A 27739-nucleotide genomic window follows, 5' to 3' on the forward strand; every position below is an offset into this window, starting at 1 on the left:
ACCGTGCGTTTTATTCACCCGCGATTGTCCGTGCGGCGCGTTTAAGTGATTCCGTGTGTTTTATAGAGACTCCGCCGTGACATTTTACTCGGTCTAAAAGTGTATAGAGCCTAAACTGGTTCGCAAAAAATCATCATTCGGCATTGAACTGCAACACTCAGACCTGAAAGCTCGCCTGTCACCTAGGAGCAGCGGTCCCAACGTTTCTGGACCCACGCACCGCTCGCTGTCCACCTTCACTCATTTACAGGCCATTGTGCACCAACAACATTATTCAAAATTTACAACTCTTAAAACGGTGTAAAATATTTAACAAAAAAAGGCATAAAATTATTGATTTGCTTGTTATTGACTCGCATTCATCATATGGTTGAAGCTGCACAGTGGTTTGTAGAAATAATCCTCGCATCTGCAACAGTTTCTGCGGCACCGTTTCCCACGGCCTTTGTGGCTCACGGACCGATGCATCCGAGCGTCCCCAGCTACCGTCCCTGGCCATCCTCACTGACCTCTGTCCCACAGCACAGAAGACACCATGTGAAGCAGCGACGGGCTCATGCCCGCACTTGGCGGTTTTACTCGGGGAACAATGCCGGCGTTTCTCCGCGTGCACCACAGTTGTTCGGGGAGGGGCTCCTGGGCGACCCGTGGTGTGTCTGTGAGCTGGGCTCGGCACTGGTGGGCGCCGGGGAGACGCAGCACGGTGGGGAGGAGACGCCGGGTCAGCGGGCCGAGCGGGCCCTCTCCTCCTGGGCGCTCCTGCTGGACGTCCTCTCGCTTCGACACCGGATTGCCGAGTCGGCGCACGAGACGGCTCTGCTCGCCCGGTGAGCTCAGTGGTGCATGGACTACTGTGCCAGAGTTTCTGTGTCTGCTGCCCAGCCTGGACAGCACTGCGTGTGTGCGTGTGCGTGTGGTAGTGTAGGGAGCGGTAGTGTAGCGGTTAGGGAGCTGCACTACGAACCCAGCGACCCAAGTTCGATTCCCACTCACGGACAACACCACTGACGATTATCTGAACCAGTCCTGGGCCTCCCTTAGGTCGGCTCAGCCTCAAATGAGAAACTGGTGCGGAGTGTCAATATCGCCACTAGGGAGACAAATGCGGCCAGGCGTGGTGTTGGCCACCCACCCCCTCGTGTGCCGTGCCGGCCTTCATTGGTTCTTACAGTACTTGCCCAAGGAGTCTGTTAAAGGCGACACGGGGGATATTTGACTTGTGTGTGTGTGTGTGTGATAAAACTACTGCTCGTGGAGTACAGTAGTGTCGCAGTTAGCATGCTGCGCAACGAACCCGGCAACATGACATCGATTTCCGCTCATGGTCAACACTAATGACAATTATCTGCAACGGTCATGGACCTTCTTTAGGTCGACTCAGCCTCAAATGAGGACGTGGATGTCACAGGTAAATTCCTTTGCATTTTGCATGCCTTCGGAGATATTTGGTGGCAGAATTTTCGCCAGAGCAGGGAGCCAGCGGATTGGAGTCAGTTTTAGAGTTCCAGTTATCATACGCATTGCGTTGTTTAATTACGCACCTCATAGTTTTGTGTACGAGATCCTGAACGAGCCTGCAACACAATAGTCTGCCACTGAGGAAATCAGTGACAGGGCGGCAGTTAGCAGAACATCAGCTGAGGGCAACGCAGGTCGTGCCTGCAAGTTTCTGTCGCAGGGCGATGCTTCATGTGGTGCTGTGTGGCGCTGCGCAGGCTGTACAAGGGCCTGGCGGGGCGCATGGGCTTCGAGGAGTGTCACCTGTACCTGAGGCCTGTTCCCTTCGAGTTTGCTTCTCATGGAGATGGAGCCGGGGAAGGCCCAGTCTTCCTCACGGCCACACTGGATGCTGATGCCAGTCTGGACCGGTAAGCTCTTCTCTGGTGGTGGTAGTGGCTTTGCACGTGGCTTCTAATCCAGCACTGTAGAGGCAGTAAGGGTTAAACTATAAGGCCGAAATGTTGTGAAATTCCCTTCCTATGAGGTGTCTATGAGGTGCTTTACCCTAGCTTAAACTAATAACTAAAACGATTTTTTTTTTCCAGGTTAAGCTCACTGAGCTATATAGCTCTTTTTCAGAGGCGACCTGACCACAAATGGTAGCTCAATGAAGCAGCCAAATACTCTAACCGCATGTTTCTTAATGGGAGGGAAAAACTGGAGGACCCAGAGAACACGCAAACTCCAAATATATAGCAAGCATCAGGGTCGAGATCGAACCCACGACCTCCTATATACCAGGCGAGGTGGTTAACGTTTTGCCACTGTGGCACCCAGGCGTATCAGGAGAACGCTGCATAGCAAATGAGAACCTCACTTGTTCAATCTCTATGGGATAGTGTTTCTCCCTCGCACGTGTGGGTTTTCTCCTGTTGCTCCAATTTTCTGACAAATGTAAATATTTAATAATTGGCCAATAACACCTTCATGTATAGAGGCCCATAGAGCTTTGAAGATAATTTGGTGACTCTTCACTGCCTGGCTGCCTTCTCCTTTTGTCTGTGGTTCCTCCTCGCGCCTTGTTATCTCTTTTCAAGAGCGAGCAAACAATGTGTGGCGGCGGTGCGTTACAAGTTGACATTATTATTAGCTGGCTGATGCAGCAATTGTGTTTACACACAGAGTTTAGTCAACTTATAATGTGGCGGTGATTCCGTTTAAAGTGCATTGGAATTTTGTATTTTTTAAATACTGCATTTAATTCCTGTTATCTTACACGTGTATGTAAATCATTTTATAAATAGGAACAGCCGGTTCATGATGTATGTATGTTGAACTTATTTCGCACCATACGTAGCCAACTGCATTAATCAAAGGTGCGGGGGAAGGGCAACAAACTAAACATGAAAAGCAGTTAAATCTCGACTTAAATCTTTCGTGAATGCATGAATTCATATTCTTTGGTTCTTTTTTGGTCTTTCGGTAAAGGCATGTAGATGGTTCAAAGAAAATAACAAACTACGACGTTTCGATCACAACACAAGCGTTTAGATCAAAACACAAGCGATCGTCATCAGAATATGAAAAGCAGTTCTAAAGAAATGAGTTCTCAATCTAGATGATTTAAAAGTGCATAGCTCCAGTGGCTTCCTAATGTGAGAAGTAAGAGCGTTGTAGACGGCCGCAGAAGTGCATCTGAAAGCGCACAATGCAGTGACCACCATCTTTGGAATGTGCCCTGCTGTCTATGAACAGACCTGTGCCGGTTACAGGGTCCGCTTGTTCCAGCAGTGCCATAATTTTAGGCATATTCTTGAGACTGCATCACTCATCAGTCACACATCTCGTAGATGAAACGGCGAGTTCAGCAAATGGAGTTGATGTCAGGGCTCGCGAATTTGTTTGCGCGTTACCCTGAATCTTCACGATTTTTGGGGTGGCACAGGGGATTCGTGAACAGCGCTGCCCCCCCTCTGAGTCTCCCAGAGGGACACGTGTCCCCTCGAGCAGGGGTCGGCAACCTGTGGCTCGGGAGCCGCACGCGGTTTTTTAAGGAACCGCTTCGTTACGTTTATTAAGGACCACCATCTCCTCACATGTTCATGTGCATTGTGCGACTCTTGAAACATTGAGGGTTTTTTTTACCGAATTTGAACCAAAAAAATGGCTCTTCTTGTTATTTTGGTTGCCGACCTCTGCCGTAGAGGGTCCCTTGTGATGAGTGACAGGGACCCACCTCCCACTGCCTTTAACTCTCTCCACAGGATAGCACACAGCAACGAGTATGGCCTCCTGTTCATTATGTCAGACCCCAGCGTGGGCCTGACATAGAGATCATGGAGAGAGCAGGGTGCAGGGTGCTGGGCCTGGTGTGGCAGGCATGGGGGTGAGGTCAGTTGCAGGTCGTGTAGAGTGCAGCGCAGTGAGGTATTGTGTGGGTAGTGTGGGGTTCCAGGCCAGAGATAAAACATACAGACATTCGCTCCGAGTTGCTTCGCCCTTAAAACCCGGACACGTCACCGACTCCTGGACTGCCCGAGTCAAACCAGGACCGGTGCCGACTTGCACAGCAACAATTGGAGGTGCGGAACTGCAATCCGCGCTAAGTTACAGGACTACATTGTTACACCGCATCACGATATCTAGAAAGCCATCCTGCTGCTTGACTAGGCTGGAAAATTATATATTGGAAGTGTTTATGGAGTAAATGACGAATGCACAGTTCTTTAACAAGTCAATCAGATTAGCACCGCCTCAGTGCTCATTTGAACAGGAAATCACTTTGAATGAAATACATTCACAGTGCCGATATAATTGACTATCAAAATTAGAGCTCTCTGGCTTTTCACATAGCTGCACGGCACTACAGCCGTGAGCGCACACGTGCATGTGCATCATTGCATCAGTGCGTGGGTCCACGCAGGATTTCTGTGAGGTAATGCAGATTCCCCCCCTTGTCAGGTTCATCCCTTCGCAGCTTCCGTTGGCCATCGGTGAGCTTGACGAAGCACCAGTGAAGAGGATCAGCTTCCACTCGCGCGATTCTCTCATGCAGGTATTGAGCACACAGCGATGTGGGGAGATGCGGTGGTACAGTCTGAGCAGGGCCACAGACACTGGGCAGCACAGCAGACATCACGTGAACACAGGGATGCACAGGCTGCGACTTGGCACAGTGGGCACTGTGCATGTGTAGTGAGTCCAACTGAGTCGCAGACGTTCTTTAGAGGCAACACATTTACAGTGATACCTCGGTTCACGAACGCTTCTGTTCACGAACAACTCGGTTCACGAACAGAAAAGTTCATAAAAATATGCTCCGGTTCATGAACTCCGCTTCGGTTCACGAACAGGAGCCGTGGCCATTTTAATGCTATTTCCAGGCTGTCACATGGTCGTGACTTCCTGTAGGAAGATCGTGGAGAGAAGAAGAGACACAGAAATAAGTACTGTGAGTACTGTGAAGACACTTTCAGTGACTTTTTGCTTTTTAGTGTGCTTTTTAGCACATACAGTACTGTACTACTGTACTGTACTGTACAATACTGTACTTGCTGTATTGTACAGTTCACCCGTTTGAGTGCTTACTAAAGTCATCTCAAGCAAGGTTAGTGTTCTCTCTTTATACATTACTATACTGTACAGTACTAATGTGTATTGTAATTTGTTTCATATTTTTGTGCTTCAAAAACCAAAAAAAAAGATCAGAACGGATTAACCGGATTTACATTGAACCCTATGGGAAAATGTGCCTCGGTTCACGACCAATTCGGTTCACGACCAGTTCACGAATTAAGTTTGTGAACCGAGGTATCACTGTATTTGTAACATCAACACGTAACACAAAGGGGTAACTGCCCATTGACCAGATACAGCCTAGGGTGGTGGCCACCCAGCTAACTGCCCTAAATGGAGGAGTTACAGCTACGAAGGGTCTGACCCTCACTCGGGTCCTGACCACGTGTTGATGCCTGTAGAGCTTCCAGCTTGTAGTACGTAGAGCTTCAGCTTGTAGAATGCAGCGACCCCAGTCCCTCTCAGGGATCCACCTTAATGTCCCCCTGGGTCGGGGCTGCTCCGCCCTTGGCCCCACCCGCCTTCTCGAGCATTCCATCCCTCTCTCGATCCCTCTTGAGAGCTCTCCCCGGACACGTGATCGCCCCCTAGCCCCCCCACCTGGGGGCCTCTCTGTGGACACTCCGGATCACGTGTCTACGGAGTCAACCAGAGTGCCATGGCCCGGGGCAACCCTGAGCCCTTGTGGGAGCCTGCATTACATGCTATGTGTGGTGCCCGCGCTATCCCAGTGCACACCAAGCCCCGCTAGGGCTGGTACTACACCCGCCTACAGGGTGTACGCGATGACAGTGCATCGCGCGCCACAGCCCTCTCGGGCCGGCACCATACAGTGACATCGCCGATGTCACTACACATATTTAGTGTAATAGCGCCAGCTGGTGACCAGCAGCGGTAACTCCGGTGTCTAAACTGTACATACGCCAGTGAGCATATACACGGGTGTATCGGTAGGGCGGAAGAACTGGAGCAAGGGTCATGGAGGGGCCCATCTGGAACCTCCTAGTGGGTTCGAGAAGGAAGGCGCGGCCAGGGCAAAGCCAGGCCACGCTGCTAGGGTAAAAGGGGCCGAGAGCGGTAGCTCGAGGCTGCCGTTATGGAAATTGGATCGCCGTTGCTCTCATCTCGTTATGGGAATTAGATCGCCGTTGCTCTCATCTCGTCATCGTCGCTGCCGTCTTCACTCGGCATTGTACTGTTAGATAACCTGATTAATCGGCGCCGCCAATGCTTGACGGCTAGTGTTGTGTCAAAGGGTAGCGAGTACGGAGTGTGTGCAGGCAAGATCGTGTGTGTAAATAAAAGAAGGTGCGTCTACAAATATTGTCTCTGAAGTCAGTGCACTTCACATGTGTACTGAGCAGCGTGCAAAGGGGAGATTTTAACGAAAGACGCAAGTCCCGATTCATAGAAGAGTTTTTGCCTATTCTGCCACCCCTTTTTGGAGGAACGATGGCCGTTTTTTTTTTCTCAGAAGATCGGCCCCTTTCTACAAATTGAAATTTGTCAAGGAGGCCCAAATCGGTTCCACAAAAGAAACAGATGAAGCCTGATTGGTTGGTCTAGTCTGGCGGCAGGGCGAGGATGCTGATTTCAGCACGCAGATCCCCAATTCTCCCCCACACTTCCTCGGCTGCCGATTGTCCGCGTGTGGAACAGAGCCCCACTGATTCTCCGCGGCAACTCGTCACCATGAGTATATCAAACTAAACTTAACAATTTATTTTATTTTACCAGTATGATGAACCTCTTTCATACTTAGCCAATCGTGCTAATCGGAGGTGCGTTGAAGGACAACAAATGAAACACAAAAAGCAGTTCTTATTAAATGGATTTGTCAATCTAGATGATGATTTAAAAGTGCATAGCTCCAGTGGCTTCCTAATGTGGGAATGAAGAGCGTTCCAGATGCTTGCAGAAGCACATCTGAAAGCGCGCGATGCATAACTAGCCAAAAGCCACTGCGAGGATGACCAGAGTTCGTGTGATGGTTTATACTTCAGGTAAGGCCCACTGAGCTATATAGCTCTTTTTCAAAAGCAACCTGGCTATCTAGGATTGAAGCTTTCGTGACTACAGGAATTACTATACGCGTTGGTTCTTTCGGTAAAGTCACGTATGTAGAAATAAAATAAAATTAAAATAAATCACGACGTTTCGAATTCAACACGAGCGCTTGTCCTCAGGTGAAAATGGCGTAAAACCAAACAGCGAGGGAATTGGCCAGCAACATAGTTGGATACTGGGCCTGGTTGACCACGTGTTTCGGGGGACTGCTGAATCTTGTGTTCATCTTCTGGGTTGGGCACACCAACGTAGACGAAGGATGGGGACTCGTGGGCGGACGCGGGGTGCAGGGTGGCGGAGATGCATGCACGGGGAGGACACGCGGGGAGGGGTGTTTTGGGCAGTGCGGAGGGACGCGACGAGCGGCACCGCACCGGGAGGCATGCACACATGGAGAGGCACGCACGGGGGGACGCCCAGAGGGATAACGTGCAGGGACTTGTGTGGGCTGTGGAGGTAGGGGAGGGGTGACCATGCATGGACGTGCAGGTGCCGATGCGGGCAACAGATCGGGGGAAGCACGTGGGAGGACAAAAACGGAGAAAGCACATGGGTGTGGTGTTGCTCGTTGTATGCCTCTGTACTGCCCAAAATACCTTTCCCTGTGTCTTCTCTGTGTATGTATATCTGCTACCTTGTACCTCATGCCTGTTCATGAGTCCTTATCCTCTGTTTACGTTGGTGTGTTCAACCTAGAAGATAAACACCAGATGTAGCAGTCTTTTGAAATACGTGGTCAACCAGGTTTCGTGTCTAACTGTGTTGTTGGCCGACTGGGTTGCATCGTATGATATTTCTAAAGTGTGCCGAGTTCGCGTCTCCCATCTTCTTGCTGTATTTGCCTCCGTGCAGTTTGCCGTTCTCGGTGCTCTGTGTGTTCCCTCACTGTGTGGTTTACGCCATTTTCAACTGAGGACGAGCGGTTGTGTTGCGTTCGAAACGTCGTGATTTATTTTAATTTAATTAAATTTTCATTTTATTTCTACATATGCTAATTTACCGAAAGAACCAATGAGTATAGTACAACCTGGCTATCACAAATGATAGATCAATGAAGTGGCAAATCACGTGAAAATTTATAGCAGCAAAATACTCAGCACTAGTTCATGCTAAATGTGGAGGGAAAAACCGGAGGACCCAGAGAAAAATCCACGTGACCACGGGGGGAGGAAGACACGCAAACTCCAAATATACAGCAGGCATCAGGGTTGGAATCAAACCCACGACCTCCTGAATACCAGATGAGGTAGTTAACATTTATTGCAATTGATCTTTTGCAATGCCCCCCCCTGTCACCTTAATCCCTAAGAAGTGTAGTGACATAGAATCGGTCATGTAGCAGCATAGCGCTGGCTGCTGGCAGGGAAGGGGATTTTCAGCTTACAGCAGCCCTGACTGACAGCAGGCCACGTGATAGACTAAAGAGCAATCTAGGGGAAAGGTTATGGAGGGGGCACATCGAGATCCCGCGAGTAGGTTCCAGAAGGGGGCATGGCCAGGAGCAGAGCCAGGCCACGCTGACAGTATAAGAAGGGCCCCTGGAGGGGACCTCGTGGCTGTCGTTTGGATTGGGATCCCGTCATGCTGCTGGAGTCTTCACCTTCGACTGCGTCGTCTCCGTCTTCACCATCTCGGCGTTGCCAGTCAGGCAGTCTACCAGCTGTCCTGACTGGGAACCGTAGTTACTAAGTGTTAACTGTTAGGCCATGCTAATAAACAGAGTGCCTCCTACTTTTAGTGTCTCTGAGTCAGTCACTACATTTGGCGTCAGAAGTGTTAAAGAAATGTAGTCATGTCCAAGTCGACCAAGAGGAAGATTCCGCCTATTTTTCCCTCGGGAGATGAGGATGACAGGGAAGTGATCCCCCCCAACCGCCCCGGAATTGAGGACTCCAGAGATAAGTCCTGAAGCGGCGATCCCCGAGGAGCAGCAATGCAGGAACGTCGTCACCTCGCTGCCTGCAGCCGGAGAGGGGTGGCGCGAACTCACCGCATGTCTGGTGGGCTTGCTTTCTGTAGCAGCGGAGCTGGTTGTCCAGCTTGGGTCTGCATGCCTACCGAGGATTTCTACAGCACGGGGGCAGTGGGCGGGCAGCTCGACCGTCGCCACTGTGGAAACGCAGGAGATGGCAGAGCTCCAGCCCGCACAGGCAGCTGCCCTTTTTCCCACCATGAGCGGGGCGCCAAAATCGTCCACCATTTTGTCGATCTGGCGGGTACCGCTTCCTGCCAAATTCGAGTTGCCATCGGTGCTTCGTCCGGAGGTATCTTCTCTTCAGAAGCGGCTGCCTTTTGTCAAATAATTTGTGGCTGCGGGGGGCGACTTGATGGCTTTCCAGCGTCGTTTCGCCGCTTCTTGCACCCTCACGGGATGGTCCGACGAGGAGGCGCTGTGAACCTTGCCCACCACATTGGATGACGACTCCTTGGCGGCATTTGAGGCCATCCCTTCAAGCTTGCGCCCAGATGACCGCTATTTTCGATCCGCCGTCCAATGTGCCTCGAAAATTCATGCTGCGAAGGCGGGGGAAGACTGAGACGCCCCTTGCCTTTCGGAGCGCGTTGGTGTCAATGGGCCACGCTGCATATTTGCAGATGGAGAAGACGGCGCTGGACTCTCTGGCGCTGGAGAGATTGCTGTCACTGGCCCAGGAGCTGGGCATCTTTCTGCCTGCCACGGAAGAGGACGATTTATCATCCTTGAAGGTTGCCCGCTGCATCCAGGGCCATGTCAACTTACAGCAGTGGCCTGTGGTGGGCCGCCTGCACAGGTTTCCCGGAGGACGAGGACGAGCTGGAGCGTCAGGAGCCAGAGCGAGCCTGCGCTTCGTTCATCAGGAGCGTGCACAGGAGGAATGGCGCGGGACAATGACGGGAGCAAGAACGGTGAAGCGGGACCCTCCTTCCAACCTGGAGTTCCCCGGTCACTTGTTTTAAGTGTGGCCAGCTGGGCCACATCACCAAGGGATGCTGTGCCAGCCCTGGATCGTTCTCCTCGCCTTCGTCTTCCTCTGCCCTGATGACCTCCGCTTCCCGGGGCCCACAGCCAAGTCGCGATGTATCAGACACCTGGCCACCACAGTCATGTCAGGCATCTCCCTCTTCGAGCGCATCAAGTTCGCACACCGCCATCCCTCATCATGTCACGGCGTCCAAACGCCGGACTTCGGCATATAATGGGTGGCCGTGGGGCGCGGGACAATGCACCACGTTAGCGCAATGTGTCTTGGCGGCGGCGGAATTATCCGCGGTTGTCAGGTTCATGTAGGGTGTGGAGTGTCGGCTAGTATAATTTCAGAACTTATTTATTACTCGATCATGTTGTATTAATCTAGTGAATAGTGCGTGTGTTGCTGCTAATGGCGGGAGTTTGGATATTATAGGCCAGATATCGGCCTAAGTACGCATTGGAGACAATTAATTGGCATGGCCAGTGTTAGTTTCTAAGACATTGGCTGTATCCTGTCTGTTGGGCACCGATTTCCTCAGAAGGATGCCCCTTAAGATCCTCATGGATCAAGGGTGTATTGAACTGCCGTTGGGGCGGGGGTTGGCCACGGTTCAGGCCCTAGTGAAGGAGACCGTCACAGTTCCTCCAGGTGCTCAGATGTTGGTGCCCTTACGGTTGCGGAAGCAGCTTGATCACGCAGACACCGTTGGAGGGGTCCTTTTAACCAATTCGAACAGAGCGATTCGGGTTCTCGTATTGGTGGGGGCCCCAACGATAGTAAGGGGGGACGAGGATCCCTTTCTGCAAGTGTTGAACGTCGGGCTGGGCGCCGTGGTGGTCCAGGCGGGTACGGTGTTGGCCCACGCGACGGCCACGTGTTTTGAGGAGGCCAGCGATATGGCCACAGAGGCGTTGCTGCGGTGGAGCAGGGCGGCAAGTCAGATGAGACTTGTATGGATGTGCTGTGTAAAGAAAATTCTAAGTTATCAGTGAGCAGGGGGGCGACTTGTGTGCATTGCTCCGGGAATTTGCTGATATTTTTAGTCGTGGGAAATATGATATTGGCCGCACGTCACTATTGCAGCACTGAAACGATACGGGTAACACTATGAGACCTGATAATTGGTTCTTTACCCTTCCATCTGGCAACAAAACTGACACCTTTTTGCAAGGAGTCATGTTTGCATAGACCGCAATACCTGCAGTCATAATACAAACAAAAGAACATAACTCTGATAATGTGCACTATCCATGAAGTTGATTGGTCCACACCCGAGACAGCTTTCCTTCGAGCCTAGTCTCATATGGGTTGGACCAGATGACGCCAACCCATATGAGACTAGGCTCGAAGGAAAGCTGTCTCGGGTGTGGACCAATCAACTTCATGGATAGTGCACATTATCAGAGTTATGTTCTTTTGTTTGTATTATGACTGCAGGTATTGCGGTCTATGCAAACATGACTCCTTGCAAAAAGGTGTCAGTTTTGTTGCCAGATGGAAGGGTAAAGAACCAATTATCATATTTTTACTGACAAATGAGGTCCCCATAGACTATGAGACCTCTTTTACCAGTGGCAAAATATAGTGATAGGTTTTTACCCTTTCAACTGGTACAAAAACTGACACCTTTATACAAGGCATCATGTTTGCAATGGCATCATCTGGTCCAACACCAATGGAGACTAGGCTCTAAGAAAATCTGTCTCGGGTGTGAACCAATCAACTTCAAGGACAGTGCATATCATTATCAGAGTTGTTTCTTTTTGTTTGCATTTTGACTGCTTGTGTTGTGGGTATTGAAAACATGATGCCTTGTATAAAGGTGTCAGTTTTTGTACCAGTTGAAAGGGTAAAAACCTATCACGATACAGGTAATGCCGCTCCTATATGGCAAATTCGTATAGGCTCATTCCCAAGGAAAAGGACCATGTTTGGCAGGCGGTCGACGAAATGTTGGCTGCCGATATTATCTCCCCTTCCACCAGTCCGTGGCGAGCTCCTATTGTCCTTGTTAAAAAGCGGGATGGGAGTTTGCGTTTTTGCGGATTTTTGTAAATTAAATAAAGTCCCCGTGGCGGAGGCATATCCGCTCCCACGGATGGACGACTCCTTGGACGCCCTGTCGGATGTGTGGTTTTTCTCCACCCTTGACTTTCTGTCAGGGTTTTGGCAGTTGCCTTTGGATGAAGGTTCCAAACCTAAAACCACGTTCCGAACACCCCAGGGGTTGTTCAATTTAACTGTCTTTTGATGGGTCTTCACACCTTTCCGGCCACATTTCAGCGACTTATGGAGCTGGTCTTAGCAGGTCTTCAGTGGGACTCGTGCCTCATTTATTTGGATGACGTAATTGTATTCGGATGCACATTGCAGGAGCACCTGCAGCGGTTGCGGTCGGTGTTTGTCAGGGTGTGGGCGGTCAATCTTAAATTCAAACCACAAAAGTGTCATCTTTTGCAGGCACCGTTTCGATATTTGGGCCACATTGTCAGCGAATCCGGGATAGCTACGGATCCCGACAAAACTGCGTGCGTGCGCACATAGCCGACCCCTACATCGGTGGGTGAGGTCTTGAGTTTTGTCGGGTTCGCGTCATACTACCGCCAGTTCGTACCCAAGTTTGCGACGATCGCTAAACCGTTCTAAGCTCTCACCGGAAAGGGTCAGAGATTTCAATGGGGGTACGAGGAGGAGGCCGCGTTTGTTGTGCTGAGCAACGGCCTCGCCAACGTGCCTCCCCTTGGGTACCCCGATTTCTCTCTGCTTTTTGTGTTGGATACAGACACCAGCGACACTGGAATCGGCGCTGTACTGTCCCAGGTAGTGAACGGTGTGGAGAGGGTTATGGCTTACAGGAGCCATGTGCTGTCCCCCACAGAGCAGCGTTATTGTGTGATGCACCATGAATTGTTGGCCATTGTGCATTTTGTACAGCAGTACAGGCCATATCTTTATGGAAGGCAAATTTGTCGTGTGCACAGACCACGCGGCCCTTCAATATGCTTTGCGGGTTGACCAGCCGTCCGTCCAACTTTCCCGCTGGTTAGAATTTTTTCAGGACTACTCCCTCACGGTCACCTACAGGAAGGGTGCACGCCACTGCAACGCGGACACATTATCGCGGTTCCTGCCGAGGGACCGCTGTGCGTGTTTGAAGGGTGCCGGCCGATGTAAACCTGCGGCTGCAGGATTTCCGTGCACTGTTGTAGCATTGGTTGATGTTCCACCACCCACGACAACCGCTCCCTGTGACAACATGATTGGTCTCACGCATGCCGAATGGTGCCGCCTCCAAGTAGCGGATACCTCCTTGTTAAAATTACAGTGTAGCGTTGGAACGAGAGGTAGTTAAAAGGTACCAGCAGGAATGTCTCTAATAGCCCTTTGTTATGTGCTGTTGATGAGGTGGGATGAGGAATTGCAGCATTACTGCATCGTCGTGCCAACTGCTCTGCGGGGTAGAGTTACACTAGCTGTCCACGTAAAGTTAATGCACCTTGGGGTGCAGGAAACTTTGTTGACCTTGAAGCGTGACTTCTTTTGGCCTGGAATGTCGGAGGATGTGTACCACATGGTCAAATGTTGCGTTGAGTGCGCTCGCCGAAAGACTCGCCGAGGCAGGCCCGGCCACTGTTGCAATCCATCGTGGTGTCTCATATTAACGAGCTCATTACCCTCGACATCCTTCGCCTGTTTCTCGCCACTCAGAGGGGAAACAAATTCCTTCTTGTCAGGGTGGAATACCTGTCCCGTAGGCCGGTGGCATGGCCTCTGCCGGATCAGTCGGCTGCGTCCATCACGGATGCGTTCCTACATGGGTACGTTTTGGACAAAGGGGCCCCGGAACACTTCCTTACAGACCAGGGTCGAAATTTTTCGTAAAATATGTTAAAGAAGGTGTGCGACTCCCTGGGCACTAAAAAGATCTAGATGTTGCCCTACCACCCCCAGACTGATGGGATGGTAGAGCGCTTGCACAGGACTCTTATGTCCATGCTGTGCCAACAGTTTAACGAGACACAGTCTGACTGGGATTTGCACGTTCCGGGTGTTCTCGCAGTGCATAGAATGGCCCCTCACGCCTCAACAGGGGTCTCTCCCTTTTTCATCATGTATGGGAGGGAATGTGACCCCCCCATGAAGGCTCAGTTAGGCATGGACCTGGGCAAAAAACAAGTCGCTGTGCCCATGCCCATGCACCTTACGATCAGGCGGCTGACGGAAGCACGGGAGGTGTCTCGGGGAAATTCGGCCAAATGGCAGGCCGCCAATGAGAAGCTTGTAGGATTCCGTGAATCCGGAAACCCATGGACCCCTGGGAATAAGGCATGGTTACATTGCCCCCAGGGGGGGGGGGGGGGTGATGTAGTGACATAGAATCGGAATCGGTCACGTAACAGCATAGCGCTGGCTGCTGGCAGGGAAGGGGATCTGCAGCTTACAGCAGCCCTGACTGACAGCAGGCCACGTGATAGACCAGAGAGGGATCTAGGCGAAAGATTATGGAAGGGGCACATCGAGAACTTGCTAGTAGGTTCTAGAAGGAGGCGTGGCCAGGGGCGGAGCCAGGCCACGCTGACAGTATAAGAGGGGCCCCGGGAGGGAACCTCGTGGCTGTCATTTGGAGTGGGATCCCGTCGTGCTGCTGGAGTCTTCACCATCGTCTTCGTCTTCACCATCTCGTCATCGCTGGTCAGGCAGTCTACCAGCTGTCCTGACTGGGAACCGTAGTTACTAAGTGTAACTGTTAGCCGTGTTAATAAACAGAGTGCCTCCTACTCTTAGTGTCTCTGAGTCAGTCACTACAGAAGCATGAAACCGAATTTTACATGAATTGAGTCGGACACTTGAGAGCTACGTGCTGGGTGTTGAAGACAAAGGGGGCGACGTGGGTAAGGTGAATGGATTTATATGGCATGCGGCACGTGGTGGTCGTTAGCCATTGGCTAGTTCCCGGGACTGTGTCATTCGTGATGTACGCGTGTACCTTTTGCATTGTAGATTCGTATGATCCTGTCTTGCAGCTCATGAGCCGAGCAGGAGTGGAGTGCCTGCAACTGATACTGCTTTGCCAGGTGACCCACAAGAACGGGCTGGTTGCAGCCCTGCAGCAGGCCAGCTTCTGCCAGCTGTCACCCTTGCCTCACAAGTCAAAGGTGAAAAATGGAGCACACTTGAATGTTTCATGTCCCAAAGACAATCGAAATCCCCTGCATAACTTTTAACAGAATTCTGGACCAAGTGCTTTTAGTGAGCACCTATGAAGGCTGGTACGGCACACGAGGTGGTGGTTGGCCAGCACAATGCCTGGCTGCCTTTGTCTCCCCAGCGCTGATGTTTACACACTGCACCAGGTACTCATTTAAGGCTGAGTCAACCTAGGGGAGGCCAAATATTCACGACACGCTAATCCTGCTCCAAGTACAAAAACTCTGCTGTCCTCTGTATATTTCAATGTTATTGGCCAATTATTAAATTTTTAGACTTAACTTTCGTGACTGCAGGGATTCATATATTGGTTATTTCGGTAAAGTCACGTAGATAGAAAACAAAAATCTAAATTAAAAGCAAAAAACCCACGACGTTTCGTCTCTCCACCTGAAGAAGACCGCTTGTGTTGCGATCGAAACGTCGTGGGTTTTTTGCTTTTAATTTTGTTTTTTGTTTTCTATCTACGTGACTTTACCGAAAGAACCAAGAATAACAATTATTTATTGTTTCCATGTGGGAGGAAACCGGAGCACCCAGAGAAAACCCACACGTGCGAGGTGGAAACACTGTATCCCATAAAGATGGAACAGGTGGAGTCCACATTTTTGCTTTTCTGCATTCTCCTGGCAAGCCAGGGTATGGCTCCTCCTCGACGCCCACCCTTGGGAAGGAAGTTTCGCAACATTTGTGCGATCCACCAACCCTCGCTGCTGCCTCCACAGTGCTGGATTACAGGCAGCCACGTGCGTAGCCACCTCTGTCCGGCTGTACAAGCACATCCTGCCTTGTTACCACTGCACTGTTATGATTCTGTGTGCTCCACAGTGTACCAAAATACAATACTTGATTAATGATGCAGCACTCATGGATACACTCCAGTCACTTGCTCACCGGTGGTCAGTTACTATTCCTGTGAAATTCACTCATTGATTGCTCCACCCAGACTGACTGTTTGCCAGTCTACCAGATTGATTGTTTCATCTCATTAACGCAGTGTTCAACCACCACACTGCTGGTCACAACAACACACTCACCCACCCGCTCACTCACACAGCCACACGCTCACTCACACACTTACCCACTAATTCACTCACTGATTCACCCACTCACTTATTCACTGACTCACTCACCACACTGCCGGTCACAACACTTCTCTTTCTGCTTCTTCCCTTGCACTGCTGCACCTTAGCAATCCCTCCCATCATCATCTCATTTCTCAATCTCTTACGATAGTAACCTTGCAATAATTCAATAAACGTGTCAACTCTTGGTATATGACAACGTTGGTTAGAGTAAGCACATTTTCGAATTTGAGCTCTTTCTACTAAATAAACTACAAACTAAACTATTTTATTTTACCAGGTAAAGCCCACTCAGCTATGTAGTTCTCTTTCAGAAGCAACCTAGCCACAAATGATCGCTCAAAGAAGTGGCTTATCACGTGGAAATTTACAGCAGCCAAATACACTGAATGCACAATGATTATAAATGTGGAAGGAAAAACCAGAAGACCTGGAGAAAATCCATGCAACTACGGGACATGCAAACTCCAAATATACAGCAGGCGTCTAGGGTCGGAATCGAAAGCACGACCTCCTGTATACCAGGAGAGGAAGTTAACATCTCGCCACCGCGGCGCCCCAACAACATTGGCGGTGCTGTTTGTTGCTGACGGCTTGACGTTTTGGACCTCTGGGTCCGTGCCTGGCAACTAGGCGGTCGTGCGCCATGCCGGCTGCAATCAGTGATTACTAACCGCGCCCGCCCACCGCGTATGTGCCTGCGCCCATGTTGGCAGTCGGCCGAGGACTCGGAGGGCTCGAGCCGCCTGAGCTCGGCGTCCGTGGGCACGCCGAGCGCGTCGGGGCGCTCCGAGTCCGAGTGGGAGGGCCCCGCCGGTGCCCCCGGTCTCTCCGCCAAGCACCCGTTCCTTGGCAAGAAAAGGTCTCCCCCCGCACATCTCCCTCGCTCACTCTCTCACGCCAAGTCACGAGCTCAGGACAATTGTAACCCCCCTCTGAATGGACACGGTGCCCTCTCCTGCACACCTCGATCTCGGTCAGGGTCTTGGGGTGTTTGGGCGTTTACTGTGGTAATTGTGGATCTCCCTTCTGGTACCCCTCCCTCCCCACGGTTGTGGGACTCTCTACTGGTGACCCTTCCCCCAGGTGTGGGACTCCCTGCTGGTGACCCCCCACAATTGTGGGACTCCCTCCCATTGGAGATGTGGCTCTTCTAGGACAGTTTTGAAATTGCTTAAGTGCTGACTACAGACACATCTTCATAAAACATATTTCTATCCCCTTACATATTATGTTATTATTTTCACGCACGGCGCTTGAGACTTTATTGTGAAAGGAACCTGATAAGGGAAATTGATTATTATTACATGTGTGCGGTAATATGTTTCTGGTAATCCGTGTAGTCTCTTGGTCACAGAGAAGGTACGGGGGTGGTGAGGGAGGAATGAGAGAACATCGAGTTTGTGATGCTCTGATGGGGAGAGAGAATTGCGTACAGAAGTGACATAAGGGTACGATAAGGATATAAGACAAGGGGAGAGTTTAAACTAAATGTTTAATGCATATTAATAAGGTCATCATGGCCAATGGCCACTAGCTACAAGAGGGGACAGCCTCTCGCTAAGCAGATGTTAATGGGAAGTTTTGATGAAAGACCAATGGGGTTGAACTCATGAATCGAGGAATGTATGAGGTAAATAGGTCAGAGAGAGAGAGAGACATGGCGAACTTAATCCGAGTTGGTGGCGAATGTCAGGCATTGTTATTGCTGCGGATTTTTGGGGAGAGGCAGTGCAGAGGTTAGCACACTGCACTACGAACCCGGCTACCTAAGTTCAATTACCACTCACGACTAACACCAGCGACGATTATCTGTACTGATTCAAGGTCTGCCCTAGGTGCACTCAGCCTCAAATGAGTACCTGGTGCGGTGTGTAAAACATCGCCACTGGGGAGACGGAGGTGGCCGGGCATGTTGCTGGCCACCCATCCCCCTCCCCATGCGCCGTGCAGGCCTTCGTAGGTGCTTGCTAACAGCACTTGCCCCAAAAATATGTCACAGGCTATACGGGGGACCTTTGTCTTTGTATTGCTGTGGGTGCCAATTCACTTCACGTTGTGTTTCCCCGATGGCTGTGTCTACTGCAGCGTGACGTTTGCAGACACCCAGAGCTCCACATGGTGAGGATGCACTGGGGCTCACCACTCGCTCCTTCGACCATCTACCAGCCGATGCGCAATTATCCTCACCGCACACTTCAATTGTTCGCGTGAGATTGTTTTATCGACCTTTCAAGTCATTTATTATTATTCTAATCATAATCGTCATTATTATTACTATACTTATTTACGCAAGGAAGGCCTCACTAAGTCTCACGCCTGAGAGCCACGGCTGTCAATCGGTATCCCCCACAGAATTGGCCGGGTGGCCCCAATGGAAGAGCGAGTGGCTCGCAATCGCAACGTCACGAGTTCAAATCCTGATTGTACATACAGGTGTAGTGAATCACTCGGAGACACTAACAGTAGGAGGCACTATATTTATTATAGCCTTCACCGGTACAAGAGGTAACTATGCGAGGGTCAAGACAGCTAACAGGCTGCCTGACCAACAACGCCGACGACGTGAAGACGGTGACGAGGACTCCAGTAGCACGACGGTTCCACTCAAAACAACAGTCCCGAACCCTCGCTCAGGGTCTTTCCTTTATACACCCAGCGTGACCTCGCTCTGCCTTCGGCCATGCCCCCCTTTTGGAACCCACAAGAAGGTTCCCGGGCTTTACCACACGTACCCCCTCTGTCCCCCTTGCCTCACGTCCCTCTCTCTGGCTCATCACATCCTGCTGGCAGACAGGGCTACTACACCTCCGATCCTCTTCTGTATCAGCAACCAGCGCTATGCACCACAGTGACCCATTCCATGTCACTACACATGTATGTTGAACTTATTTCGCATCGTACCTAGCCAACTGTGATCATCGGAGTTGTGGGGAAAAGACAACAAACTAAACACAAAAAGCTGTTCTAAAGAAATTATTTTCAATTTGATCGAGGTTGGGAGGGTTGACTCAGCCCATCCTTCCGGGGTCGATAAATAGGTACTGCTCTATGGGGAAGTCAATGGTGGTTATCCTATAGATAGACTAGCATCCGCCAGAGTCATGTGGAATTTCGAGCACTAGCTCAGCAGGGCTGTGATCGGAGGGTGAGCACCGACGGAGCTCTCGTGGTGTCCCCGCGATGCAGGCTCGCGGCGCAGGCGTTCGTGTCGCTGCAGCTGGAGCGACGAGGGGCACGCGATGCCGCGCTGCGCGGATTCCTCCGCTGGAAGGGAGCGCATGGAGTGCTCGCCACGCACGCGGTGTGGACTCGCACGCTCACTCGCTCACCTCGCCCCGCTGCACTCACCGCACACCCCAAATATACCGCGCTCGCCACGCACGTGGTGCAGACTCGCACGCTAACTCACTGACTCGGCCCCACCACGCACATCCGAAACACTAAATACACAGCACACGACACCACCAGAGACACCACACGCGACACCACCAGAGACACTCCAAATACGACACTCAATAAACACACAGCACACAAAACTAAATACACATTGTGTTTAGTGTAGTGCGCTACTATGCAGCAGTAGCAGCCTCACACTGCTGTGCGCACAGCCCTTTTGTAATCTGCTGCTGGATGAGGCCCTCCGCAAACAGTGTGCCATATTTGACTATACTTCACCACACTGGTCAGTGCGGGTTAGTGAACATGGGCAGCGCAGATGTGTCAGCATAGTACAGTACAATGGACTTCCTGCACTGCCTTCTGTTGCCCACCGCGTAACCCCGTGACCTATAAACAAACAATTAAACTTTTTTTTTTCCAGGTAAGGCCCACTGAGCTATATAGCTACTTTTCAGAAGCGACCTGGCCACAAATGGTAGCTCAACGAAGTGGCTCATCATGTCGAAATACTCTAAACGCACAATGATTTTAAATGTGGAGGGAAAAACCGAGGACCCGGAGGAAAATCCATGTGAAGGAGAGAGACATGTAAACTCCAAATATACAGCAGGCATCAGGGTCGGGATCAAACCCACCACCTCCTTCATACCGGGCGAGGAAGTTAACATCTCCTAGCCACCGTAGCCCTTGTACTCCATGCAGGTTTGCAGCACGGATCGTTTGATGCTGCCCTGGTCCGGAATATCTTGTGCCAGGATCTCTCCACCAGGCAGACTGCCAGGCGCATGCGGGCAGCACGACCTCCTCCCGTTCGCTGCACACTCGGAGAGACGTTAACGACACAAGCGCCATGAGCTGCTTCGGCGTGAGGCGCGAGGCCCAGGCTAGACGAGTAACTTCAAGAAGTTATTGACATTCGGGAAAAGCAGCTGGCCTTGGAGAGATCAGAACGTGGCCAGAAGCGATGGAACTCGACGGTCGAGCCTGCGAGTGGAATGGCAGCCAAAGATGTAGCGGATGCTCGCCGTTCAGGTGGAGCGATAAGATCGTCCGCAGGTGGAGCGAGGTGATTGTTGGCCCCGTAGAATGAGGATGAACTTGACAAATCGGCTAATGGCGTTTCACTTGTCCTGTACATGCGAGCGAAGTATCCGTTCAGTTTTAAACTCCGTGTCTTGGTTTGCTCTCTTTTCAGGAGGAGGTGGATAAAATTAAAAGAACCCTCATTGTGGAATTTTGCCAAAGGTAACATTTTTATTTTTTTTAATTCTTCATCAGAAGGGATTTTATAGTAGTTATCCCCTCATTTCAAATTAATCCCATTTCCCTCTCCAGTTCAGCTTGGTTTGGAGTCGACAAATTGTACGTAGCAATGGTTAACTCCAGAAGGTATGCTGTTCATACCCAGTGTGGCAAGTGCTGTTAGCGAGCACCTATGAAGGCTGGCACGGGACAAGAGGGATGGGAGGTAAACATCACAACTGATCGCCTTTGTCACCGAAGGACTGATATTTACATCTTGAACCAAGTACTGATTCTAAGGCTGAGTCGACCTAGAGGAAGCCCAGGACCGGTTCAATTATTTTTCTGTCACCATGAGCAGGAATTGAACCTGGATCACCGGGCCCACAGCGAAGCGCGTCAACCGCTGCACAACCATTTTAAAGGACACCAACAGCGGCATATTTAATTCAAACAGCCATTATAATGTAGATTGACAGAGTTATACAGTCACGTAGGTATAAAAATTTATTAAATACATAATTTTATACCTCCGTGACTTTACCGAAAGAACCAAAGAGTATGGATTCCTGCAGTCACGAAAACTTTAAATCTAGATTAGACTTATACAGCATTGATGGGTTGATTGCAATAAATAATGTTTCCAATTGCAACTGTTGGCCGGCATCATGAATGTGCCAGTGTTTCGTGTTCCAATCCCACGAGCTCGTGGATGTGGGGTGTCCACGTGGGTGGGATCCATCACGCTCACAGGGAGCGGCCGCGATGTCATTGCCTCCATGCCTGTGACTGCTGCTGCACAGCTGGGCTCGACTCACACGCTTGGTGCGGCGCGGTGTGGTTTGATTCGGTATGGTTCGGTGTGGTTTGGTGCGGTGTGGGTCATGCAGTGTGGCGTTGAGGATGGCCCAGTTCTCGGCGCGTGGGCAGATCCTGGCAAGCTACGCGGGGCTGCGCACTGCGCTGGCCGCCGTGCCTGCACTGCGTGACTCACACTTCATGCTGGGGGACGGCAGGGAGAGGAAGGGGGAGCGCGACTCGGAGGCTGGACTCACGGCCGATCCCAGGTGTGGGCCACACAAAGACAACGATCCCCCTTGTAGCCTTAACAGACTGTAGGGGCAAGTGCTGTTAGCGAGCACCTATGAAGGCTGGTATGGCGCACGAGTGGCAATGTTTACACACCGCATCGGAAAACTCATTTGAGGCTGAGTCTACTTAGGGGAGGCCTAGGACCTTTGAAATAATCGCCACTGGTGTTGACCTTGAGCGGGAATCGAACCTGGGTCGCCGGGTTAGGAACGCAGCGTGCTAACCGCTACACTGCCGCTCCCCACCTATTCACCACACACACACATTTACAACAGACACTTATTCACTCAGGTTGGTCTCATGCACTCAACGCGCGTGCTCATCGTTATCTCACGGTATGCTCACCGCGTTCTCACCATGCTCACCGTGTGTTCACTGTGCTCACCGTGCTTTCACCGTGTCCTTACTGCGTGCACTAACCGTGCTCACGATCCTCTTCCCGTGTCCTCACCGTGCTCGCTCGCCGCGCCTCGCGGTAGGCGGCTGCAGGCCCGGCCGCGCCGCGTCCTCTCCGCCGACGGCAGTGTCTTCCTCAACGCCTGGTTCATCCCACACCCCCGCGAGGTGCTGCAGATGTTCAGCACCCTGGAGGACGTGGTAACAACGCCCAACTGCACGTGCCGCGCTCCGCATCATTCGGAGCGCCATGGAACCGTCTCTCTGTTGCCTGCGAACGACAGTCACTTGTCTGTAACATGAAGAAGTGATCGCCGACCGTGATATGAAACATGACACTGCAGCATGTCACCATCACCTCCATCATCAGCATCATCAGCATCATCAGCATCATCAGCATCGTCAGCATCGTCTGCACCACCATCATCATCACCAAAAAAAGAGCCCCCACATAGCCTCAACGGACTGTTCGGGCAAGTGCTGTTAGCAAGCACCTATGAATGCCGGCATTCATAGATGTTATACACATTGCACCAGGTACTCATTTGAGGCTGAGTCGACCTAGGGGAGGTCTAGGAACGGTTCAGATATGATCATTACCATCATGATCTATCTGTGTGGGATAGAGTGTTTCCCCCTCGCACGCAGTGATTTCCTCCGGGTGCTCCGGTTTAGTCCCACATGTAAAACACTCATCAATTGTCCAACAACATCACCACAATAACACCTTGGGAAATCACCACCATCGTCACCGTTATTACACGTGAGCATGCACGTGACAGTGTGCGGCCCCGCTCTCTGTTCCCCAGCACTGCTACCGCGCCCTGCGCCTGGTGCTGCACATCGCGTGCGCGCTGCACGACATTGTGCACACGCTGAGCGTGAGCGCGCTGAGCGTGAGCGCACCGCTCGGCACCTCCCAGCTGCCCGTCGCAACGCAGCTCTCGTCGTGCGGGGAGACCCACGCCATCGGTGAGTGCGGACCACCGCAGCTGCCGTCGCTATGCGTGTGTGTGTGCTCGTTGAGATTCTTTAGCAACATATGTAGCCAGCCGTGCTAATTGGAGGTGTGAAGGAGGCGAAGGAGGCCATCTCACAAGAAGCTCGGGTTGCTCCCTTCCTCGTGGGCGGGTGTCGAGGAGGAGCCATGCCCTGGCTCGCCAGGAGAAGGTGGTACAGAAAAATTGTGGACTCTACCTGTTCCATCTGTGTGGGATAGAGTTTCCTCCTCGCACGAGTGGGTTTACTTCTGGTGCTCCGATCTCCTCCCATAAGTAAACACTCATTAATTGGCTGATAACACCTTCATATGTGCAGGACCACAGAGCTTGGCTGCCTTCCTGCTTGTCTGTGGTCCCTCACGCCTCCGAGTCATTTTTTCTCTTTCTCTAAAAGAGACAGCGAATACGGAGTCGTGCGGTCGAAGTAAAATTTTTAAAAATTATTATTTATGCATGTACAAAGCACAGATTTACAGCAACGTTAAATCGGTACTGTTGTATGGCTCGGAGAGTTGGCGTGTCGTCAGGACTGACACAAAGAGGGTGGAGTCCTTCCGTAACAGCTTGCTCAGGAGAATTGGCTGCATCTTCTGGCCAAACAAAACCGACAACACCGAATGGTACAAGAAGACCCGGTTGTCCTAGTATCACACACGAGACGTCGAGAGATGGTGACTCAGATGGCTTGGACATGTACTCAGAATGGACCAGAGGACCGTATACCAAAAATTGCTCTAAGATGGACACCACCGGACAAAAGGAAACCCAGGAGAGCCGAGACCGCCTGGTGCAAGACCGTGTAAAGCAGGAGCTGGCAGCAGCGATCGACCTCTCTTGGGGCGAGTTTTAACATGTTGCCAAGGACAGGGAGAAGTGGAGGGAACTCATTGTGGCCTCATGTCCCATAGAGGATGAAGAGGAGTAACTTAACTAACTAACACAGCACAGTTTCGGCCGAAGCTGTAATCCTGCTCCTGTCATATCTGGGGTGGAGGACCCAGTTCCTACCTCACTGCACATGAGAGGATGCCCACGGAAATGTGCGAGGTTTGTCCAGAGTGCCGATTGAAATGTGCCGTTGTGGAGGATCATGGCTAATAATAAATAACACATCAAGTGCGATTGTACAGCTGCGATGTTGGTGTTTGTCAGGATAGAGATATCTGTTTGTTTGAAAAAAACTGAATTGGTGGATCTGGGTGGCTATCAACCCCCATCACAGTCGCTCAGCCAGCACAACATATGCGGCACAGCCTTGCTCAACATTCAGGGTCACTGTGCAGTAAGATATATATTGTTAAGTTATATTTTGTGTGTGTTTAGTTTGTTGTCTCTCCCCCCCCACACCTCCAATTAGCACGGTTGGCTAAGTACGGTGCGAAAGAAATTCAACACACACACAGTGCATAAGGCGCCTTGAGACATTAGTGCATAAGGCGCCTTTGACATTAGTGCAAGGCGCCTTAAAAAAAGTCAATTATTATGATATATCTCAGATTCACGTTAAGTTTGCGCGACAGCCATAAATATGGCCGCTGTCTGGTTGTGAGTAGTTATCCCGATATATTCCAATGTAGACCAAACCCCAGACATTTCTGTCAGGCGGCACTAGGTCTATTATTAAACCTGTGCAGTTTACTATTATCAAGTTCATCGCAGTATCAGTACCAGATCTCGGCACAAATCAATTCCTGCCATCCACACGCAGGTTCCGATTGCCAGGATGTCTGGATCAAATCCAGACAGCCGGTAGCGACCCCTGAGTGTGACTCACACCCCTGTACACCTGTCTGTGACACTACAGGTTGCCACGGTGGCAAGATCTTAACTACCTCACCTGGTATTCAGGAGGTTGTGGGTTCGATCCCGACCCTGACACCTGAATATTTGGAGTTTCCATGTCTCTCTCCCCGTGATCGCTTCCATTTTTCTCCAGGTCCTGTGGTTTTTTCCTCCACATTTAGAAACATGCGTTTCGAGTATTTGGCTGCTATAAATTTCCACATGATAAGCCACTTTGTTGAACTATGATTTGTTGCCAGGTCGCTTCTGAAAAAGAGATTCATAACTCAGTGGGCCTTACCTGGTAAAATATAAAAAAGATTAGTTTCGTACCTGCAGTCAGGTGATGCTGTGGCTGAACACTCGACTCACGGAACATGAGACACTGTTAAAATCCCAAGTCGGTAAATAAGCCAATCATCCCTCGAGTATCGACAAAACGAGTACCTCTTCTTGGTTCTTTCGGTAAAGTCACGTAGAAGGGAAGCAATAAAATAATAAAAATAAAACATAATAAAATAAAATAATTCTCACGACGTTTCGGCTACAACGCAAGCAGCTGTCTTCAGGTGAAGAATGAGACACTGCCAAGCTAGGAGCTTATATATAAGCTGGGTTGGAGGTGGAAGAGCGCCTTAACAAAAAGAATGTGCATATGAAGAGGAATTTAGCATATTCATGGGAAATGCGTAGGAGGTGGGCGGGGGGGTTTCAAAGTCATATTATGCCCATGCAATATGCAGGATCAGCAGCACCAAGGGAGGGTGCAGGGAGTAGCATTAACAAAGGAATGTTAATAGTATGTAGCTGCAGTTACTAAACAACCACGTAGAAAACTAAAGTATAAACTACATTAAAAAAAACTAAAGTATAAACTGCATAGCACCATCAGTATATTTACTATACTCTACAATAAGCTGAGTTACTAACAGCAAGTAATACATTACAATTATACGTCGTAAAAATTATATAATATGCTTCCATCTAAACTTTATTCTCTTACATTACACGAGCATACACCATACTGCCATAGATAAACCCAACATTAAATTATATACTGTATTGCTATATACCACCTTATACATTTTAATATAACACTATGTATTATTTTACCCACCCTAACGTGTATCACACTGCTATATGTTTACTATACAATTACGATACTATATATTACTTTGTACATTGTATTAAGCATATAAATGTTATACTATTTGTTATTATACACTGTACCATTGACCGTCGTGTCAATGGGTGAGTCGTGGGGGGAAAACTTGCAGCGGAGCAAAGAATCCATTCCCTGCGGAGAATACAATGCCAGTGAGTGGAACGCGGTCTGAAAGTCACCGTAAACGTGAACACAATCAGTTAAGATCCGAAATGGTTTATTACGTCCTTCCAATGATTGCTAAGCCAGAATCCATCTTCTCGGTTGAAATTGTCTCTGTGTTTGTATATGTGGATCACCTCATGAACGAATCTCTCATGGTAGCCAGATGGCTTGCAGAGAACCTCTGTTTTGGAGAAGTCAATGTCATGTGAGCCCACTGAGTTGTAACAGTGATCTGCCACGGCTGAGGTGTTTGTCCTACCGTGTTTCAGGTCTGCTTTATGTTCACGGATGCGGTCCGAGACATGTCGTTTGGTTTCCCCAATGTAACTGCTACCACAGAGGCAACTTAGTTTCTAGACGCCAGGGTACTGTATGTCTGGAACCACATCTTTTACAGACGGGACCAGATTACGGATTTTATGTACTGTGTTGAATCGGACCTGGATCTTGTGTTTAATCAGGATTTTGGAGATCTTTTTTGTGACCCCAGCAATGTAGGGTAAGGTGAAAGAACCAAGAAGATGAATCCCTGCAGTCACGAAAGCTTTAAATCGAAAACGAGTACCGCATTGCGGGATGTCAGCAGGGGTTATCCCTTTGGGATAAACTGGTCCCTGCCATGGGAACGTGGATTTTCCACCACAGACTGTGGACTGCCACTGGAGATAAGTGCTGCCACAAGCTCGCTTGAGGGAGGATGCTGGCAGGAGCTGTGTTGTGAACTTCCAAGCCAGCGACTGAGAGAAGCAGCTGGTGCCCCAGTGCAGCCCTCGCTGGGGGTGAAGCCACGCTGCTGCTGTGTGACGGTGCCGTGCTGCTGTGTGACGGTGCCGTGCTGCTGTGTGACCGTGCCGTGCTGCTGTGTGACGATGCCGTGCTGCTGTGTGACGGTGCCGTGCTGCTGTGTGACGATGCCGTGCTGCTGTGTGACGGTGCCGTGTTGCTGTGTGACGGTGCCGTGTTGCTGTGTGACGGTGCCGTGCTGCTGTGTGACGGTGCCGTGCTGCTGTGTGACCGTGCCGTGCTGCTGTGTGACGATGCCGTGCTGCTGTGTGACGGTGCCGTGCTGCTGTGTGACGGTGCCGTGCTGCTGTGTGACCGTGCCGTGTTGCTGTGTGACGGTGCCGTGTTGCTGTGTGACGGTGCCGTGCTGCTGTGTGACGGTGC

General features: G+C 50.6%; 1 protein-coding gene across 1 annotated transcript in view; it reads left to right on the forward strand.

The window, feature by feature from the left end:
• LOC133361644 (coiled-coil domain-containing protein 162-like) overlaps positions 1–27739 on the forward strand; it is a 197096-nt gene that overhangs the window by 18581 nt on the left and 150776 nt on the right. The window contains exons 5-15 of the mRNA XM_061580629.1: positions 619–827; positions 1716–1868; positions 4402–4495; positions 15059–15190; positions 17044–17189; positions 18416–18448; positions 19517–19631; positions 20925–20974; positions 21862–22038; positions 22543–22660; positions 23269–23431. Coding sequence (XP_061436613.1) covers positions 619–827; positions 1716–1868; positions 4402–4495; positions 15059–15190; positions 17044–17189; positions 18416–18448; positions 19517–19631; positions 20925–20974; positions 21862–22038; positions 22543–22660; positions 23269–23431 — 1390 coding nt within the window. The remainder of the gene's footprint in view (positions 1–618; positions 828–1715; positions 1869–4401; positions 4496–15058; positions 15191–17043; positions 17190–18415; positions 18449–19516; positions 19632–20924; positions 20975–21861; positions 22039–22542; positions 22661–23268; positions 23432–27739) is intronic.

This window comes from Lethenteron reissneri, chromosome 8 (genome assembly GCF_015708825.2).
Source record: "Lethenteron reissneri isolate LAM-NWPU_2019-01 chromosome 8, ASM1570882v1, whole genome shotgun sequence".
In the NCBI taxonomy this organism is placed as follows: domain Eukaryota; kingdom Metazoa; phylum Chordata; class Hyperoartia; order Petromyzontiformes; family Petromyzontidae; genus Lethenteron; species Lethenteron reissneri.